An 18,217-nucleotide genomic window follows, 5' to 3' on the forward strand; every position below is an offset into this window, starting at 1 on the left:
TACTGGAGGGGGAGGAGGAAACCAGAACAAGTGGAGCTGAGCCTATTTTTGGACGTTGGGGAAGGGGTGGAGCTAGATTAAAACAGATGGCTGAATCAGAGGGGGAATTATTGTGCAAAATGGATTCATATAAAATAATAGAAATATGTATATAGCAACTGGTTAATATATAAAATGTATAATTATATACATCATTATTATTATATAATTATTATGAATTGTTTGAACATTTGTTCGGAATTAAATGGTGTGGGGTTTGGTTGGAGTGTCATGACTTTTGTGTCATCTTCCTTGCCACTCTCACCGCTCAGCTGTCCTGCACAGGGGGTTCTCCATTCCTCCATTACACATGGGCATGTTTTAAGATGAGAAAAATGGTTCAGAGAGCATGAGATATTTTGGACATCACAGGGTTTTGACCTTAGCCCCATTGAGAATCTTTGGCATGTGCTGGAGAATATTTTACTCAGTGGTTCGTCTCATCCATCCTCAACACAAAATCCTGGTGAAAATTTGAAGCAACTTTGAACTGTTTAACATATCCATTCCATAAAGTGCTGCATTGTGCCTAGATTAGCATTTTAAAGTGTGTGTTTTAAAGTTGATGTTTAAAATTTCAGATAGAAGTCCATCTGAGCTTTAAGCAGGAAAATAAGCAAAAGCCAAGTAAACTATTCAATGGTCAATTTTCTGACAATTGACAGATTGAAAGAAGGTCTGGTCTGCTATGGGGAATAATTCAGGGCTAGAGATAACATTCCACCATAAAGGCAGATCCTTACCAAGAAACAACAAGGTGAGCAGGTTTTCACAACACATATGCATGTCTGTGTGGTTGCATAGGAAACCATTATATTATCAGTCCACAAGGACGAGGAACTTCAAAGACCAGGAGGTGTCAGTCCTGCCCAACCAAAAGCTGGTGATTGCACACCTTACATGGACTGACCTTGGGGAATCTCCTGTAGAACCTAGTCTTTTTGTTGAATATGCATGATGCAAAAGAAAATCTTCTTCTACCCCCAGTGCCTGCATTAGCCATAGAAAGAATATTGATGTTAAAATGAGCAAGTCAGAAAAAGACCTTCAAGCTCATATTACTTAAAATATTGGAAGTCATGGCCTCGCCCGCAATGGCTTGCGCCCACCCACGGGAAGACAGTTTTGATTTTGCAGCCAGGAGAGAGCAGAGCCATCTCAGTAGGTAGAAGCTAATCATTAAGAGTAGAGGAGTCCAAGCCATAACTAGGATTGTACTGTAGAGCATCTACCAAAACCTCACAATTGTCATGAATGTTTACGAGTAAGAGCCCATATCCTGTCATTCTCCCCCCACCCACTCCTCCACAGAACCTGAACAGTTTTAAACAAGAGAACCAGAGCATTTCCCCCTCGCAGGGCATTCATTCATACTTAAGACCACTACAAAATGAATAACAATGCAATTTAAACTGAACATTAAACTGAAACGTGTTCTGGAAGTGTCAACTGTCGGCCCTGTTAAAACCCATTGAGACGTGATTTTGAACTATATATTGTATATATATAGTTCAATATATATAGTTATATATTGTATGGCTTATGCATTTGGAAATTAAATAAAATTGAACTGTGTGGTGCTTTCACAATGACAACTAATAATCACTTTCATGTCCTTAAGGCTTGACAGCACGCATTTTTATATACAAGGTGCAGACAACATACTCCTTGGTGGCATGAATATTTGCGCAAATAAGTAACCTTCCTTTTGCAAGCCACCAAGGTTCTCTCTACATTATCCTCTGTGGAGGACCTCCACGTTGGCTTACCTGCAATAGCTAAAGAGGACTGTCTGTGCCTCTCTGCCAGTGGAACTACTGATGCAAAAGCACTGTCCCCACACACTGCTCCCCGGGTGCCTGTCATGGCTGCCCACTGCTCACTCAGGGTGATGGGTTAAATGCAGAGGACAAATTTCACTGTGTGCACCGTGTGCTGTGCTGCTGTGTATCACAAGTGACACTTCACTTTTATCACTTTATATTTTGTCCTGCACCCCTGGGTATGTTACCTATGTGGGTTGTTATTATAGAAGCAGATTTGCCATGTAATAGAACAGAAAGCTTCTTTGTGGTAGAGCAACTGGATCAGTTTGTGTATCCAGTGCAAGGGTGAAAAAATGTAATTTATGCTGATAAATATATTTTTTATGTACACACAGTGAGTAGCATTCACATTTTAACAATTGGGTTGTGTGCTGCCACTGCACCAGGCAACACCTTATTTCAAAAGTGATTCACCCAAGATGGCAACACCACATTGATATGAAATAAAATAACCACAGTGCAATAGCCAGAAACAAACAGAAAATGGACCAAACACACAGAGCACAAAGGAACAGGGATAATTCACAACAGTACAGTTTTCAACCGTGGCCCTGGTCAAAGCACTGGCAGACCTGGGCACTCAGGCCAGGTTAGATGCGGCCGGGAAGGGATGCTCGACCTGCAAAAGGATCTATACAATGCAAAAAAAATAAAAAATACATGAAAAAGATGAGTGGCTTTCCAATTGGACCGTTTGAATTGGGGCTTTAATTGGAAAAAAAGCTCTAAAAATGGTGTCCACAAACACACATCTACTAACACAGGGTGTTAGTAACCGAGTACAGGGTGTTAGTAGCCTAGTGGGTTTCACACTCGGCCATGAACCAGAAGACTACAAAGTTACAGGTTCGAACCCCACTCACTACCATTGTGTCCCTGAGCAAGACACTTAACCCTGAGTGTCTCCAGGGGGGACTGTCCCTGTAACTACTGATTGTAAGTCGCTCTGGATAAGGGCGTCTGGTAAACGTTGTAAATGTAAATCCCGCACATCAGAGCCATGTCTGCCTGGCAATAGTATCTGCATAGATATATAGTTCTAAATTTGCTCACTGCCAAGCCCACTGACACCCAGGCATCACAAGGCTAGCATAAAGTGCTAGCATAAATATTTTTAAATGGTTTAAATGTAACATTTTAACCCTTTCTTTGACATTCACACTCAAAACAGTCCCAGATATTGATTAATGGTGGTGAATGGTAGTCTTACATTGTGATAAAGCAAAGTGTTGCTTTAGCATAGATTCTCCATCGCTGAACTGTCAGAACAAGCATTACTGAGGGGGATAAAAACAATTTTTATTTGGGATTTTGACATCTCCCCTAGTGCAAAGTCTTACAGTCCTTTTCTTGTAATTCATTCAGTCAGTCTGATTTTATGGATCTTTCACTCAATTTCTTTAATTTGGCAAAGTTGGTTGTGCTTTCTCTAGTCAATGAGGTTTGGCTGGGCTTCTGTTTCGGTGACTGGCGTATCCTGAAAAAATATTTTTAAAAATTAGTTTGTACCCAAATGAAAAAAAATATTGTAAAAAAATCTTCTAGACAACTGCGACATTGGGTACTTACTCCAAAAGGTTCAGCAAAAGCTCTGAAACCGGTGTAGAGAGGATTTGGTATGGACACCAAAGCAGGGCTTGTACCCTCTTTGTTGGGGTTGTTATCTTCATCATCATTCTGTAATTTGACAAAGGATGCATCTTAAAGTAAAACCCAGAACAATTGTGCTGTCTTCAACTCCTCATATTAATAGTGCGCATTCACCTTGAAATACTGAAACCGGAAAGCATCATTCTTGTGTTTGAACAAGTAGTATGCAATCCCACCACCCAGCAGAATGATGAAACCTAGGACTAATAAGGAAGAGGCGATCGTGCTGGTGGATGACCGATGTCGCACATGTTCAGGTGGTTTCACCTGGAGACATCAAATGAAAACATAAGAACATGCTGTGGGTGCAGAGCCACATTTTTTCCAGTGCACACTATCCACATGGACAACACAACACTCAAAATGATGAGGTTTCAACTACAGTACAACCAAGAGGAATGAAGCCCGTTTGCAATTTTTGGTGAAATGTTTACTTACGATTTGGGGTGGAGCTTTAAGCGGACCCTCAATTATATGCAAAATGCCATTGGTGGCAGGAATGTTCCAGTCAAGAATTTTTCTTTTATTGATTAGTTTGTGAGGTTTTGAGGTCTGAATGAGAAGAAAACAATCCCATGAGCCTAACCAGTTTCAACTTTCACTATAAAATTAAATGAAGCATAAAATCTGGAATATGGGATGGCAAGACACTATAAATATTGTTGGAGCAACGCACATCACGTTGGGAATTGCTGATTGGAGGTACCAGTATTGTGAGATTATATCCCAGTCGTGACTGAATGATAAAATTATGCGTCATGTTCTCAAAGAAGTGAACACTGTTATTAGTGGAGATGTGATATTCCATATCCCTCCATGACAAAGTCTGGAAACAAAAGAAAAACACACCAAATGTTATCAACAATATACACAGATATATAAGTAGAACAAACATCTGTAAGTCATTTAAAGCAGCTACATTCAAAATGATTTTTAAAATACCAAGGATCTTGTAATGAATAGAGTCTTAATTAGCATGCTGATTTACTATGACAAAAGGATGCAAAAGTATTCGGTCAATATTTAATTGTTACCATCAAGATATGAAGGTGTATTTGTAGGTGTTTGCAATCAATATGATCTTGCATCACTGTCATTGCCGGAATCTAGTCTCTAAATACTAAATAAATGCCTATGCACATTAATATGAAAATACTTTGTGCAGTTTAAAGTCATTTTTAACAATGACTGCAGTGAATTAGACACTGCATCTTACTGAACAGCGACAAGAAAGCCATCTGAGCAGCTAACTCATCATTCCTGGCTATCAGTAAGCCACTCCGTGCACATGTAGAGGACGTTCTATAAACTCTGTGGTTTGCAATTCTGACATGCTTTAGGTTCTATAAACAAAGCCATTGTATTCATGCTAATATAATAATAAAACAATTATGATATTTTTTTATGTGTTTAATGACAAAAGTCTTAATTAAAGCACAAAATAACAAAAAAGTTTTGACCTGTATTGATTTTAACTAGGGTTAGAGGGGAAATGAATACAGACCATGAAGTGTCTTAAATCTGTGGATGTAAGGAATTGTGGAAATTCTTCATGAAATGTATGATGCAACATATGATGTGTGATGGGGCAGTGGGGGCTTAGTGGGTAAGGAATCAGACCCGTAATCAGACCACTTTCTTTTTTTCACAAAAATTACCTCGTTTGACAAGAATCCATCATTATGAGGGACAAAGAGGGTTGCAAAGGATGAACTAGTAGACATGAAGTTCAGCAGATTTGCTCCTTCCACAGCTGTGTTTGAATAATCCAGCAATGCCTGTGTAAAAATACAGCAAATAAATACTGGCCATGCAGATCAGAGAGAATATCAGAGATGAAATTGTTCTTACTTTGTAAAATTTTGAGAGTTTTGCATTAGTGGCAAGAACGCTAGCCAGATTTCCATTACAGAAATCCCCATTTCCAACATACATCGGTTGACACACACATTCGACATCTGCATAGAGAAACAAACATACATTACATCTGGAGCAGGTATAAATGTAAAACAAATGTACATAAAAAGTGTTGTATTAATACCTCGCATTCTGTAACAATAAGCATCATATGTTGTGCTTAAATCCACTGGTTCTTTGTAGAGAATAATCCCAACTCTGTTATCACCACATTTAACAGAAGGGAATCTTATTGGATAGCCAACCTTCTTTTCATCCATCCACCCTGCCACACACAAATGCATTCCCAGCTAGAGGGGAAAAAGGACAAAAATTGCTCGTCATTTGAGAGTCTAATATAAATGATAATCTATAGACACCTTTAAATGTAAATATTATAATAACTTGGCTAACGTTAACGTTGTTCCTGGGACAAAAAATGACATATAAAAAGACTTTTGCAATAAAGGAAAATATCAAATGGATGCACTACACATAGATGCATACAAAGTAAACAGCCATTAAGTTTTATTTCATGTTAACATGAAGCCATTTAAGGATATTTGCTTTGTACCAAATTGGAGCATACATTTCTTTATACTCGTCATATTGATTCATTAATCTAGAATATGTAACATCGCGGAATCAGAAGGTTGCCGGTTCAATCCCGATCCGCCAAGCAAAGCACTGTCCCCACACGCTGCTTCCCAGGCGCCTGTCATGGCTGCCCACTGCTCACCAAGGGTGATGGTTAAAAGCAGAGGACACATTTCGTTGTGTCACTGTGTGTTGTGCTGCAGTGTTTCACAATGACAATCACTTCACTTTCATTTTCAAAGTATTATCATGGCAGCTAATTGGAGTCACGTGTTGGCATACCTGGAGGCTTTTTTAGAAATTTCCTTTAAGATGTTGGACCATAGCTCTTTTTCAGTTTAATTAGAGTTAATGAGTTCAGATGCCCTTACAGGGACAGTCCCCCCCCTGGAGACACCTGGGTCTTCTGGTTCATAGGCGGGTGTGTTACGCACGCAAGGATTGTCTCTGGCTAGGATGAATTTCATATCCATGTCATAGGTCAGACCCACACAACTAAACAAAGCTGCGGTAATCGCTTTAATCTAACACGTTACATATTTATTAATAAATAGTTTAACCCATTAATTATGATGGTCATACGTCACAACATAACATGACAAGCCACAGCAAACTCATCAAATGGAGTACTGAAATGTGTATTATGAGTAATCAAATGGTATAGCACAACCTTGAGTTAATCAGTTAATTAATTAATATTGCCATTTCATCATTCCAAGGCACATTGTTTCAAGGCACATGTGACACTGGAGCTTGTTTAACCAGTAAGGAGCTGTTCGTCACCTGCTGGGCATCAGACATCTGGCTAAACGTAGCGAGGGTGGCGCCCTCAGCCTGGCAAGCCGCCTCTGCGGTGGTGAAGTTCATCTTGTATCTTCCTGCCGGAGGCCTCAAGTGAAAAACACCCGCCGTGTTTGCTGGAATAATCACACAGATGGACAGTTAAAAAAAAGCCCTTGAGAATCTGGCAACTATCGTACTATTGTAATGACTGTAAAACTGAAAACCACGTCCTTCCTATGCTTGTTAAAATATAAGGTACTCCTTCCTGTAGCATTAGTACCTTACTACCTTCCTTAAGTTCCTGTAGGTGGAGGAGGGAATTCCAGAGGGAAGGGATGGAATTTCGGGGAGTGTCCATGAAGGATTTAAAAATGATAAGATGCAGCCATATTATGGAGAGCTGACGAGGAGCAGCTACAACGGAACCCACTGGAACGAGAAGCCAGTGAAGGGGGTGGGGGTGTGATGTGATCCATGGTCAAAATTCTGCACACATCGAAGTCTATTGATTGCTTTTGGAGGAAGGCCACGGAGGATGCTATTTCAGCAATCTGACCTGGAGGCTTAAAATTCATGGGGAAGAATGGACAGATGAGATTGATGTTACTGGGGTGGACATATTCATTTTGTAGATGCATTATGATTCTTTTTTTTATCGGTCAGCCAAAACTAGATGACAGGTGACAGTGGCAGCTGGCACTGGGTGGGATATATTATGCAGCAATTGAACATTTTGTCTTGATTCTTTTTGTCACAGCGTCAGGTCCAACAACCGCTGCCGGCCACCCGGAAGCAGATGCAGACAGGGACGGCGAGGTCTATAAACAACCGGCCGCCATCTTGAACCCTTGCTCGCTCATCAGTGTAGTCTGACTCTCCGTTGCTTTTTTCCCTGGTTGATAACGCCTCACGACCGGTTCTCCTGGATGAACATTGACCGTTTCTGATTGGTCTCAATGCTGCTGTCTGGCCGCCTGAACTCCGTCCTCTCTTCTGAACGCCCCTTTTGTATCTTGACGCCCGCCAGACTTGACCCTTGCCTGAAGTTGCCCCTTCCGCCAGCCGCCTTCCACTGCCAGCAAGACAGGGTGACAACAAAGCCTCTCACGCGAAATCCGTCCATCTGCGTGATGGCGCACATCCTGGTGTGTGTGCCTCCTACCTAAATATTGTTGCGGACCACGTACACTACTACATGGTTATTCCCTGAGAGCACCCTGCCATAAACGGTTCCAGAAAGGTGTGAGGAACAGAACAACCAGTTGCCTTGCTTTCCAAATTCTCCAGATCTCAACCCAATCGAGGCTCTGAGGGATGTGCTGACTGATCCAGACTGATCCATGCAGCAGAACGGGGAACTGGTTCAATATTAGGCAAAATGTTATGCCTTTTTATAATGAATATTAAATTGCATGTGTATGAATGACCAATTCATTAAAATATGAATTACAAGTCATTCTCATTCACAGACTGTGTGATTTTAAGCGAGCTGCAGACTGACTTACTGTGAAAGTGCAGGTCTTTGCAAGTTGCTTGTGCATCACATCCTCCATTGTTATCCAGACAGCGATCAACAGGGGGAACAACCTTCTGCAGGCACTGAATCCCATCTCCAACATATTCTGGGAGGCACTGGCAGTCCCTTTCATTCTTTTTTATAGGTAAAAAAAAAATTATATGACAGTGCACCCCTTCTCTCAGTCAATGGAAATGCAATTCAGAGGCTATAAGTTCCAGTTCCAGCTTTTTTGCTCCACCACTTACCGGGCCTTTGAAAATGCATGAGGCAAAATCACTGCAGCCACCATTCTGTTCCATCATGCATCTGTCAATGGGGGAGCAGTCAGTGCCATCGCCGCTGTGGCCTTGTTGGCATGTGCAGGTGACATTTATGCCAGCTTGAGTGCAGTCTGCATGTTGATGGCAGCCACCATTAGACTCACTGCAGAAATCAGGAGCTATGAAAATAGAGACAAATATAAAATAATCACAAAAGCCATATAATGGCCAACTGTGCTATCAAATGCATATTTCCATTGGTGGTTCTTACTGCTGTCAATATGAAAGGCCAAAATGGACTGTCGGTATTGTTGCACGCTTACCTGTGCAATTCACCCCTTCGCCTACATACGGAGGCTGGCACTCGCATTGGTTGTCAGGGAGGCACACAGCATTAGAATGGCACACAGGGAAGCAGACCGGCTTACTTCCTACTCATAAGAAGAAAAGCATAACATGCCATACATCTTTATACCAATACAACCAGGACTGTGTGTAAGAATGACGGTATATCAGGGCCTGGAATGCTGCCATTACCAAGTTTTGTCTCACATAGCCCTCCAGTCCATCCCTCAGAACAGAAGCAGCTGCCACTACCATCAATACCATCGTCACACTGGCCGTTTACAGTGCAGTTACATGCTGCAAAAGGACAAAAAATCGGAACAGATCAGAATCACACTGTAAATTCATCCATCAGCAATGGATGCACACACAGTTCAGAAGGTTTTTTCATGACTGGTTATCTCTAATTCACCACATTTCACACGTACACAACCTAAGGGAATGTGAATAGTAATGTCTTGTTCGGGTTTATGGTGAGGTACCTGTGCAGTTTGCACCGTAGTGGTTACGCATACAAAGCTCACAGGCAGACCCTTTGAATCCATTGTGGCAGCGGCACAGGCCAGTGCCAGCGGTACCATCATCACAGTCGCCATGTAAACCACAAGGAGCCTCCAGACCTCCATGACACACTGTAACCCAGGAACGAGCAAATTCATCTTCAGTTCTTAATAATATTATGTAATTAGTACTGAATAATGAATAATTGTCCACAACTGTGAATGTGTTCATTTGTGTAACAGAGATGCACAGACCCCCCTAACTTCTGTTACATCTCAATATTGGTCAACAACAAATCTTTTGTTGTTGACCAAATGACTGATGATAACACAAAATGTGGAAGTGATGACTACTATTTTTGCATGAAAAAAATATTTCACTGTTCAAACCCATATTGTCTTATACATGCAGCATGAGGTTAAAAAACAGTGATAAAATTGCCATCAAACCCATTATTCTTGATAGTCTCACCTTGGCAACTTCCTCCATAATGATTTTTACAGCACTGAAACGTCCACTCTGTTTTATTGCATTGCCTGCTGCAGCCCATCTTTAATCTGTTGTACACGCTCAAGGACCTGAACGGATTATGGTAATTGCTATATGGAGAGTATCTTAAGATGTAAGGAGACATGAAACACTCAGATGTTGTTCCCTGCATATAATACAAACCACACTGGAATTAGTGCACAGCTGAAACTTCATATGACACCTTATCTAAATATCTTCCTTGCTATTATATGAATATTTTGTTGCTTATTTGTAATATACAAGCCCAACCTGTTTTATCTTTAATGTAGGTGTTACTATTTGATAGATATTTATTAATTTATTTTAGAACATAATAGCTTTCTTGAGAAAATAACTCTTACCAGGTCTACTGTTGATAGCGGACAATCAGGTGGGCGGAGACAGCTTCCGCAACGCCCCTAGCAAAAAAAAAAAAAAACAGAGAAGGTCTCTGGGTCGCTCTGGACAAAAGCGCCTGCCAAATACGGTAAATGTGAAATTAAAGGTCTTACACTTATTGTCCTTTGCTGAAAGCCATCACAGCGAGCTCCCAAATTTGGTGGCTCTAGAAACTGATCGATCCCATAAGCAATGCCAACATCGAACCGTAAATGCCTTTCAATGATTTTAGCATTGTTGTTATCAATCAGAATTCCGCCCTGTTGAGAAAATTGATAAATGTCAGCAGTTGTTTTGAATGATTACATTTAAAAAAGCCTTTTTGAACAGTTCAGAAAACTGAAAAATTTTATAATCTCAGTTCACACTTACAATTTCATTTTTGTCACAGTTGAAAGACAAGGATGTCCCATACATGGTTCTCAAAAATAATGAACTGGGCAGATTAACTGCAACCACCTAGGGAGGAAACATCAGAGGGATTGGCTAAAATGCTCTACAGGTAGACACAGAAAAGGCGCGGGACCCCGAGTTGCACTTACACTGAAGTCTCGGATCATGTGGGCTTTGAGGTAGGCCTGCAGCTTGTCCTGATGGTCTGGGCTGTACAGCCAAGTCTTCCTCTCCTCGGGAAGTTGGTTAAATGCTGCATCAGTGGGCCAGAACATGGTGAAAGGTTGGAACAGGGAATTTTCCACCAGGGTCATCAGGTTTGTGTCCTTCAATCAAGCACATTAAGGAACTTTCAAACATAAATTGATAAACGAGATCAACTAATCAAATATCCCTAATAGCTTATCGCACATAAACACTTTAAATTTCCCTTCACTTATGAGCTTTAAAAGAAGAAGAAAATGATACAGACCATTTCATACACACTTGTATGCATGCACAAGTGAACAAACCTGCAACAGCTGGCTGAATTTTGTATATCCATATGCATTTGCAGCAGCAGTTGCATTCAGCTGGAAAAAAAAGGAGAGGATTTTTTTTTTTATTTCGCCCATCACATTAACATCGGAATACTGATAATTGAAACATTACATACACTTTGTGGAACTGAAGTCTTCTTTTTCATGTCGTATGGGATTAAAATTTTGTCAATGTAATGGATGACCCCATTTGCTGCAAGCTGGTCGCTGGCAACTATTTTTGCATCATCATTAATGTAGAGAACCCCCTTTAAAAAAGATATAAAGATGGAATTTATTACATGCACAAACATTTAACTGATATGCAGCAGAATAAACCTCTTCATGAGCATAACATGCAACTGAATAAATATAACCTGTAATGTTACGTTTACGTTTATTCTTACATATTAAAAATTTTAAAGTTGTTTGAAATCTGGAGTGAGATAATATCTGTTAGTGCCACTCAGAGGACGGCAGCAGCTCCCTATAAATTTAAAACCAGGGCCATGTTTCCAGACAGTAATGAGCCATAGAAGTTATAAGCAATTTCATTAACGTTTGTAGTGTTTTCAGCTTCCCTCCCCAAAACTAGTATGTAACATTCGCACACATCAGTGTCTCTTAAGATCATTCTAACATGCACAATGTTCATTTCCTGTCTGAATAGGATGTGGTGCTTCTAAATTAACAGTGACAGTAAGTTTGTAACTGATTGCACACAAATATGTATCCCTGTGATAATTCATTGCCTTTTTATGAAAGTCTGTTTCCACCAATTTAACAAAAAGCAAAACAAAAAACATATTAATCAATATTTTTTTTCTGTATCTAATTATGAGAGGTACAGCTAATATCTCAAAATTATGGCTTAGCATCTCAACATTTAGACTTACTATCTCAGAATAAAAGCCTGAACACAATATATTCGCGCAATGACCCTCTTGTTCTTATGTTTGTGCTGCAGACAGTCACTGTTAAAGTACAGCCCATGGAAAATGGAACGAATGATTCTGAAATGTAACGTCACCTCTTTAACACTGAACTTCAGCACATGTCCAGATGTAGCCACCACCCTGTCTATAGACTTAAGATCTGACAAAAGCAACTCTTCGCATCCAACTATATGGTATCTAAGAAGGTGTGTGATATGACTGGTATTTTTCCATGGCTCTATCTGCAAGACAAAAGACAACATATTTTATAAAAGTCAAGACTTTTCTTTATTACACCGGAATATTCCCATACATCTCATACACAAACCTCTCAACTTAGACATCAATTTGAAACATCTATAAATTCAAGTGTTAAGAAGAACACTCACCGTGTTATTGTTCACATAGTCAGAGTGGGGAACAAATAAAGTTACAGTCCCTCTTGCATACAGATCTCGGAGTTTTGCTTCCTGTGGAAGCGAACATTTGGGAACATCATGTCAAATAAATGCAGTATACCGGTAAGCTGTCATGGTCTCGTATTCTGTTTATTTAGACATCACTCACATGCATCATAGTACGAAACCACTTGGCATTTGGAGAGCGAAGAAGCTCCTGCAATAAACATCTGAGTGTGAATAAAAAAAATGCACCACACTAGAGTGGTAACTATGGCACTGGAGTTGGAGCTGCAAGTGAGATACTTACACGAGAAACAGATCCTGCACAGTTGAAACCATCTCCCCTGTAGCTGAAGAAACATGTGCAGTTTCGTTCGCCAGGGCTGATGTATTTGCACATGGCATGGATGCTGCACCCTCCATTGCTCTGAAAAAAAGTTGGGGTTCAACACATCTGAAAAACTGAAAAATCTGTATTATTCTATAAAACATTTCCTATACAATACAAGTCAGAGGTTTGAGCCCACTGAAAATATGGATCTGAGCAAATTAAAGCAACATGCATTTACATTTGAGGCATTTATGCACTTGCTTTTACAAAATGTTTTGCAAATGAGAACATACACCTCAGGCAGAATTATGAGAAAACCAAGACCCCTTTTCTTGATTAATCTTGATTAATCAGTACTTTTTGATAAATATTTTCAGTCTTATAATTAGAACTCTATTTTGGAAATTTATTAGCCCATCAAAAGTCAATAGTATCTAATTAATCAAAAGGAGAAAAAGAACAGCAAGATTGATCTCCAAGGTTGCATGCAGTTGCAGAAGGAGAGATCTGTGAGTTGTCCAGGTAGATAGCAAGATCCTGATACTTGCCTAGTAATTTAATCACATAGTGTATGGATGACCTGCAATAAACAAAGGCTGCCTTAACAAGATTTAAAAGTCTCACCACGAAGCATGGGTTTACTGAATTGCACACATGTCCGTCACCTCTATAGCCATCTTTGCAAATACATGAAGCCTGCAGGGTTGGAACACACCATGATGTTTCAAGTTTAATAGAGTTTAGTGTATTAAATAAAATAAAATGCATGGACATGGTCCTTACCAATGTGTTTAGTGAATGTTGAAACATTGTAATAATTATATTCATGTACTCATGCATAAAATACTCATGCTTACTGTGTTGGGTCCGGTTTTAATGCAGAGAGCATTTCGATCGCAGCCACCATTGTTGTTCACACAGGGGTCTATTTCTGCACAGGAATACATGAGTAATGCATATTTATTTGTTTTGAAGGATTTTTGAAGGACCTTTTGGATTGCACCCTGTTGTCATCCAACAATTTATTAGACTTCAGATGGGACGATCAGTATCACCGTGCAGATCTTAAAATGATTTCACACTTACCCAGACAGTAAACTCCATCTCCAGCGTAACCTTGGTGACAAGTACATGTCCTTTCCCCAGGTGAAATTTTTGTGCACTTTGCATTGATGGAGCAACCGCCATTGTTGTTTTCACACAGGTTAATTTCTATTAAGAATATTAGCAAAATACAATTATTTCACATTATATATGCAATATGCAAACATTTATTATATTGAAACTGTTAGAAACAGTGTGAATCTGTATTTCATTTGGTATTTCATTTGTATCCATAAGATGAAACATTTACATGATCATGCCAAGAATTATAATTTTCTCTGTAATAAATATCTGATCTATTGAGGTCCTGCATCCAATTTTGTGGCTTTGAGAAAAATTCAATATATTAATTTGTCAATGCTACCTTTGCAGTATGTTCCATTCCCACGGTAACCAGCTACACATGAACAGACTGACGTTCCCCCTGCTTCTTCAACACAACTGAAAATTAATACAATTGTTAATGATAAAGCTATAGAGTACAGTCAAAACTGCAGTCACAATTCAATTAAAATGAATGCAGAGGTCATTTTAAAGAGAACATGAACTGATCATCATAAAATTTGGGGCCCTTAAAAGTTACTGTGATGGAGCTAATTAATGGCACGTTAATGGTAAGCAGATTACTGACATATGAAACATGTATATAAATATTATGCCACTAAATGTGTCAAACTGCATGTATATATTTGGCAAATACTACAAGGGTTACTGGTAAATGTTAAATAAATACAAATATTAAATGAAATATATTGATCAAATACATTTTGAAAATACATTTTTGCAATCATGCAATTTGTAACCTTCTATGAAATGTTATCGACATTTTTTTAATCAATGATGCACAGTTTCCAAAATGCAAGCATGTTTATAGATTTACATTTAAATATATAATATAATTTATAAATATATATTTTAAAATATGTCCTGCTTAACTTAACAAAGACATTTACATAAACCTGGACCACTTTCTTAGAAATTGTGTGTGAAAGTGGCAGTTTTTTACCATATATTTAAAACCATAGTAAGAATTGTTATCTACTTACTTGGCATTTTCATCACACACTCCTCCACATTTGTCTGCAACAATTTCTGAAAAGAAAAAAAAACACACACCACGGCAGACAAATGAAATGAACAGTTTGGTAAATACAGCAGATAATGTCACCATGAATTCAAGACTGGTAGAGGAGTCAGATGCATTCAAATCAAATGAATTTTGTCTCATCTAATCCCCGAGCATCCCCACCTGTACATACCTGCAGAACAGTTAACTCCTTTCCAGCCTTTATAACAGATGCACTTCCCATTGCCATCTATGCCATCCAGACACCTCCCATTCCCCTGGACGCAGTGGCACTCTGAATAACGAAAGTTTCATTCGCTTTATGTCTATTTGTCACACTGCAGAACAAAACTTTTGTTTAGTTTTTTACATCTCATGAAAATGCTTATGATGATGCCAAGAATGAAAGAAAATGAAGTTCCAGAAATGAAGTCTTGGAGAATTTGATTCATTATTTACTTAGTAATCATGAAATATCATGAATAAAAATGAATAAAGTGTCCTCTATTTAAAATAGCATATCTAATCTAAAATACTTTTCTGAGAGTTCTGAGATTATTTTGGCAGTTACATCATTTGTAAATGACCTTCGTACTCTGCATGAAAATCAAATGAGGCATATATTGCAAAAATATCACATATTACCGGACTTGCAGTCTCTTCCGTATCTGCCTGGCTGGCACGTCTCACATGCGGTACCATGGAAACCTTCATTACACAAGCACTCCCCATTACCAAGTACACCATCCTGGCACTTTCCGTTGTTGGAACACCAGTTGTCAGTTTTCCCAGGGCATTTAAAACATTCATGCCCGTAGTATCCAGGGCAACAAGAATGGTCCTGTAAGTCAGAAGTGACTGCCTTAGACAGCAAGGATTTTATGTTGCTTATCGAGTGAATGAAATGTTTTATCAGTACACCCCTCACAGTTTTGTAGATATTTTATTATATCTTTCTGTGGGACAACACTGTATCAAAGTGTATAATTTTCAGTGTCAAGTAGTCAGTCCACAGCTTGTGTAACAGGGTCCCTTCAAAATAACTAAACACACAGCCATCAATATATTTTCCGCTGGCAACAAAGGTGAGTACACCGCAAACTGAAAATGTCCAAATTGTGCCTAAAGTGTCAAAAAACAAAAAACATTAAAGAGCTGGTGTATGTTAGAGACCTTGCAGTCCCCCACCTTCCGTTTGAGGATGCCCCACAGATGGCCAGTCCAGCATCTTGACCCTCAGTTTGGGGGTCACAATCATGTTGGAATACTGCACTGCAAGATTGTGCTCTACTTCAGTGTGTCACAGTTCATGTTGGCATTCATGTGCCGCCCCAACCCAGTACACTCCCACCACCATGATTGAATGTAGGCAAGACACACTTGACTCACACTTGTTCTCCTCTCCTGGTTGCTGCCACATATGGTTGAACCCTCTGAACCAAATAAGTTTATCTTGGTCTCATCAGACCACAGGACATGGTTGCTGGGATAACACCAATATGCTGGTACAAACCACAGCAAAACAAAAAAAGGTTTTTGCTCAGATCTACCCTAGCACTTCAGATAAACCTAAGAAAATAACCTACAACCTACAGACATGTACCGAAAATCAAAGCAAAACCGTGGCCCAAACACCGAGGTACAGACAGTAACCATAAGACACTGGTATCATCACATCCCTGGAGTGGAACCTGTCCTGTTTAATCGCTATACAGTCTTGGTTGCCATGCTGCAGCTCAGTTTCAGGGTGTTGGCAATTTTCTTATAGCCTAAGCCATCTTTATGTAGAGCAATACCTTTTTTCAGATGCTCAGAGATTCTTTTGCCATGTTGAACTTCCAGTTACCAGTATGAGAGAGTGTGAGAGCAATGACACACCTGAGACCTTCTAAAACTAATCAGTCACATGACACCAGGGATGCAAAATGGCTAATAGGGCACAATTTGGACATTGTCTCTTACGGCTTTACCCAATTTTGGTTCCAGCACTTTAGACATTATACTGAGGGCACAGCAAATATTCACTGTTTTACAACTTTACATTGTATCAGTGTCCAGGTATTTATTCAGTGTTGTCCCAAGGAACGATATAATAAAATATTCGCAAAAATGTAAGTAGTGAACTCCCTTTTGTGAGATACTGTAGAACTGTTTAGATGCACTTACACTTGTTATCTTCAAGCAGTCCATTACACAACCATTTACTGTTTTCCGTTTGTTTCCTACTTTTTTCCTGTACTTGCAGTTTGATCTCTTGTTGGGTGGAAAGCTGGGAGATAACTGACAAAGGTAGAGACAGAATTATAAAAAATAAAATATATCATGGTGACTAGCAGATAATTGTTTTGGACAATAAGTAAATGCAAAATAATTATTTATATGATTGCATATGTATTAATATATGTTATTCAATTACATATGCAACCCATTAGCGAATGTGTTGCACACAAATAATAGAGAATTATTACCGGTTTGGAGTTGAAGACACATTTGGGCGGTGAATCACAGGCCCCACACCTCCCCTTAAAATAAAATGAAACAAGTTAAACGAAAGCAAAACAAAAGTAAAACAGAATAGAAAATGGGCCAGCAGGAATGAAGATAAGTATTCGTTTATTTAACCTTTCTGTTATCACATCCTTATATGTGATCAACATTTATGCAAAACTGAAAACTAAAGTACAAAACTACTAATCTAAAGTACTCTTAAATACATAAATAGGACCCAATTGAAAACAAACAAATATATTAGGCAAATATATCATCCTACAGCTTACTGTAACTTTTAGAATGATATCTTGACTGCAGCGGTTTTTGTGGATCTCCAAAACTTGAGGTATACCCATAACAACTCCTCGTCTTGTTTCGTTAAATTTACCATCTATAAGGACTTCATTGGCCAGCATCTACAACATTTGAACAAAAAGGGAACAAGACACAACATACATGAGATACAAACTAGATATACACAAGTCTTCTCATTAAGAGAGGAATAAATCAAATCTTACTACGGCTGTCCATCGATGAACAAATTTTGCTATTTTTAATAACTGTGATTAATTCGTGAGACTCAAAAACTCTATAAAGTTTGTGTCAGATGGTACTGCGTGTGTTTAAATATTTTCATCTGATCTTGCCTGATTT

At 39.1% G+C, this 18,217-nt stretch overlaps 1 protein-coding gene across 3 annotated transcripts in view; it reads right to left on the reverse strand.

The window, feature by feature from the left end:
- Window positions 1-2,168: 2,168 nt before the first annotated feature.
- Window positions 2,169-18,217, reverse strand: part of stab1 (stabilin 1) — a 36,112-nt gene continuing 20,063 nt past the window's right edge. For 2 of the 3 annotated variants that reach the window (XM_028998464.1, XM_028998466.1), the window contains 35 exons: window positions 17,851-17,979; window positions 17,542-17,595; window positions 17,240-17,353; window positions 15,719-15,914; window positions 15,267-15,368; window positions 15,054-15,099; window positions 14,372-14,448; window positions 13,990-14,115; window positions 13,761-13,834; window positions 13,528-13,599; window positions 12,880-12,999; window positions 12,739-12,786; window positions 12,561-12,641; window positions 12,267-12,413; window positions 11,374-11,505; window positions 11,231-11,290; window positions 10,868-11,044; window positions 10,698-10,784; window positions 10,439-10,585; window positions 10,289-10,345; window positions 9,888-10,071; window positions 9,398-9,547; window positions 9,108-9,212; window positions 8,894-9,001; window positions 8,556-8,749; window positions 8,297-8,441; window positions 6,792-6,925; window positions 5,557-5,722; window positions 5,367-5,473; window positions 5,174-5,293; window positions 4,192-4,341; window positions 3,954-4,067; window positions 3,630-3,782; window positions 3,435-3,542; window positions 2,169-3,342 (listed from right to left, as the gene is read on the reverse strand). In XM_028998464.1, the coding sequence (XP_028854297.1) occupies window positions 3,295-3,342; window positions 3,435-3,542; window positions 3,630-3,782; window positions 3,954-4,067; window positions 4,192-4,341; window positions 5,174-5,293; window positions 5,367-5,473; window positions 5,557-5,722; window positions 6,792-6,925; window positions 8,297-8,441; window positions 8,556-8,749; window positions 8,894-9,001; window positions 9,108-9,212; window positions 9,398-9,547; window positions 9,888-10,071; window positions 10,289-10,345; window positions 10,439-10,585; window positions 10,698-10,784; window positions 10,868-11,044; window positions 11,231-11,290; window positions 11,374-11,505; window positions 12,267-12,413; window positions 12,561-12,641; window positions 12,739-12,786; window positions 12,880-12,999; window positions 13,528-13,599; window positions 13,761-13,834; window positions 13,990-14,115; window positions 14,372-14,448; window positions 15,054-15,099; window positions 15,267-15,368; window positions 15,719-15,914; window positions 17,240-17,353; window positions 17,542-17,595; window positions 17,851-17,979 (4,032 nt within the window). In that variant the 3' untranslated portion in view covers window positions 2,169-3,294. The remainder of the gene's footprint in view (window positions 3,343-3,434; window positions 3,543-3,629; window positions 3,783-3,953; window positions 4,068-4,191; window positions 4,342-5,173; window positions 5,294-5,366; window positions 5,474-5,556; window positions 5,723-6,791; window positions 6,926-8,296; window positions 8,442-8,555; window positions 8,750-8,893; window positions 9,002-9,107; window positions 9,213-9,397; window positions 9,548-9,887; window positions 10,072-10,288; window positions 10,346-10,438; window positions 10,586-10,697; window positions 10,785-10,867; window positions 11,045-11,230; window positions 11,291-11,373; window positions 11,506-12,266; window positions 12,414-12,560; window positions 12,642-12,738; window positions 12,787-12,879; window positions 13,000-13,527; window positions 13,600-13,760; window positions 13,835-13,989; window positions 14,116-14,371; window positions 14,449-15,053; window positions 15,100-15,266; window positions 15,369-15,718; window positions 15,915-17,239; window positions 17,354-17,541; window positions 17,596-17,850; window positions 17,980-18,217) is intronic. The other variant, XM_028998465.1, reaches the window with a different exon arrangement.

The sequence above is a fragment of the Denticeps clupeoides genome, chromosome 12 (genome assembly GCF_900700375.1).
Source record: "Denticeps clupeoides chromosome 12, fDenClu1.1, whole genome shotgun sequence".
In the NCBI taxonomy this organism is placed as follows: Eukaryota; Metazoa; Chordata; class Actinopteri; order Clupeiformes; family Denticipitidae; genus Denticeps; species Denticeps clupeoides.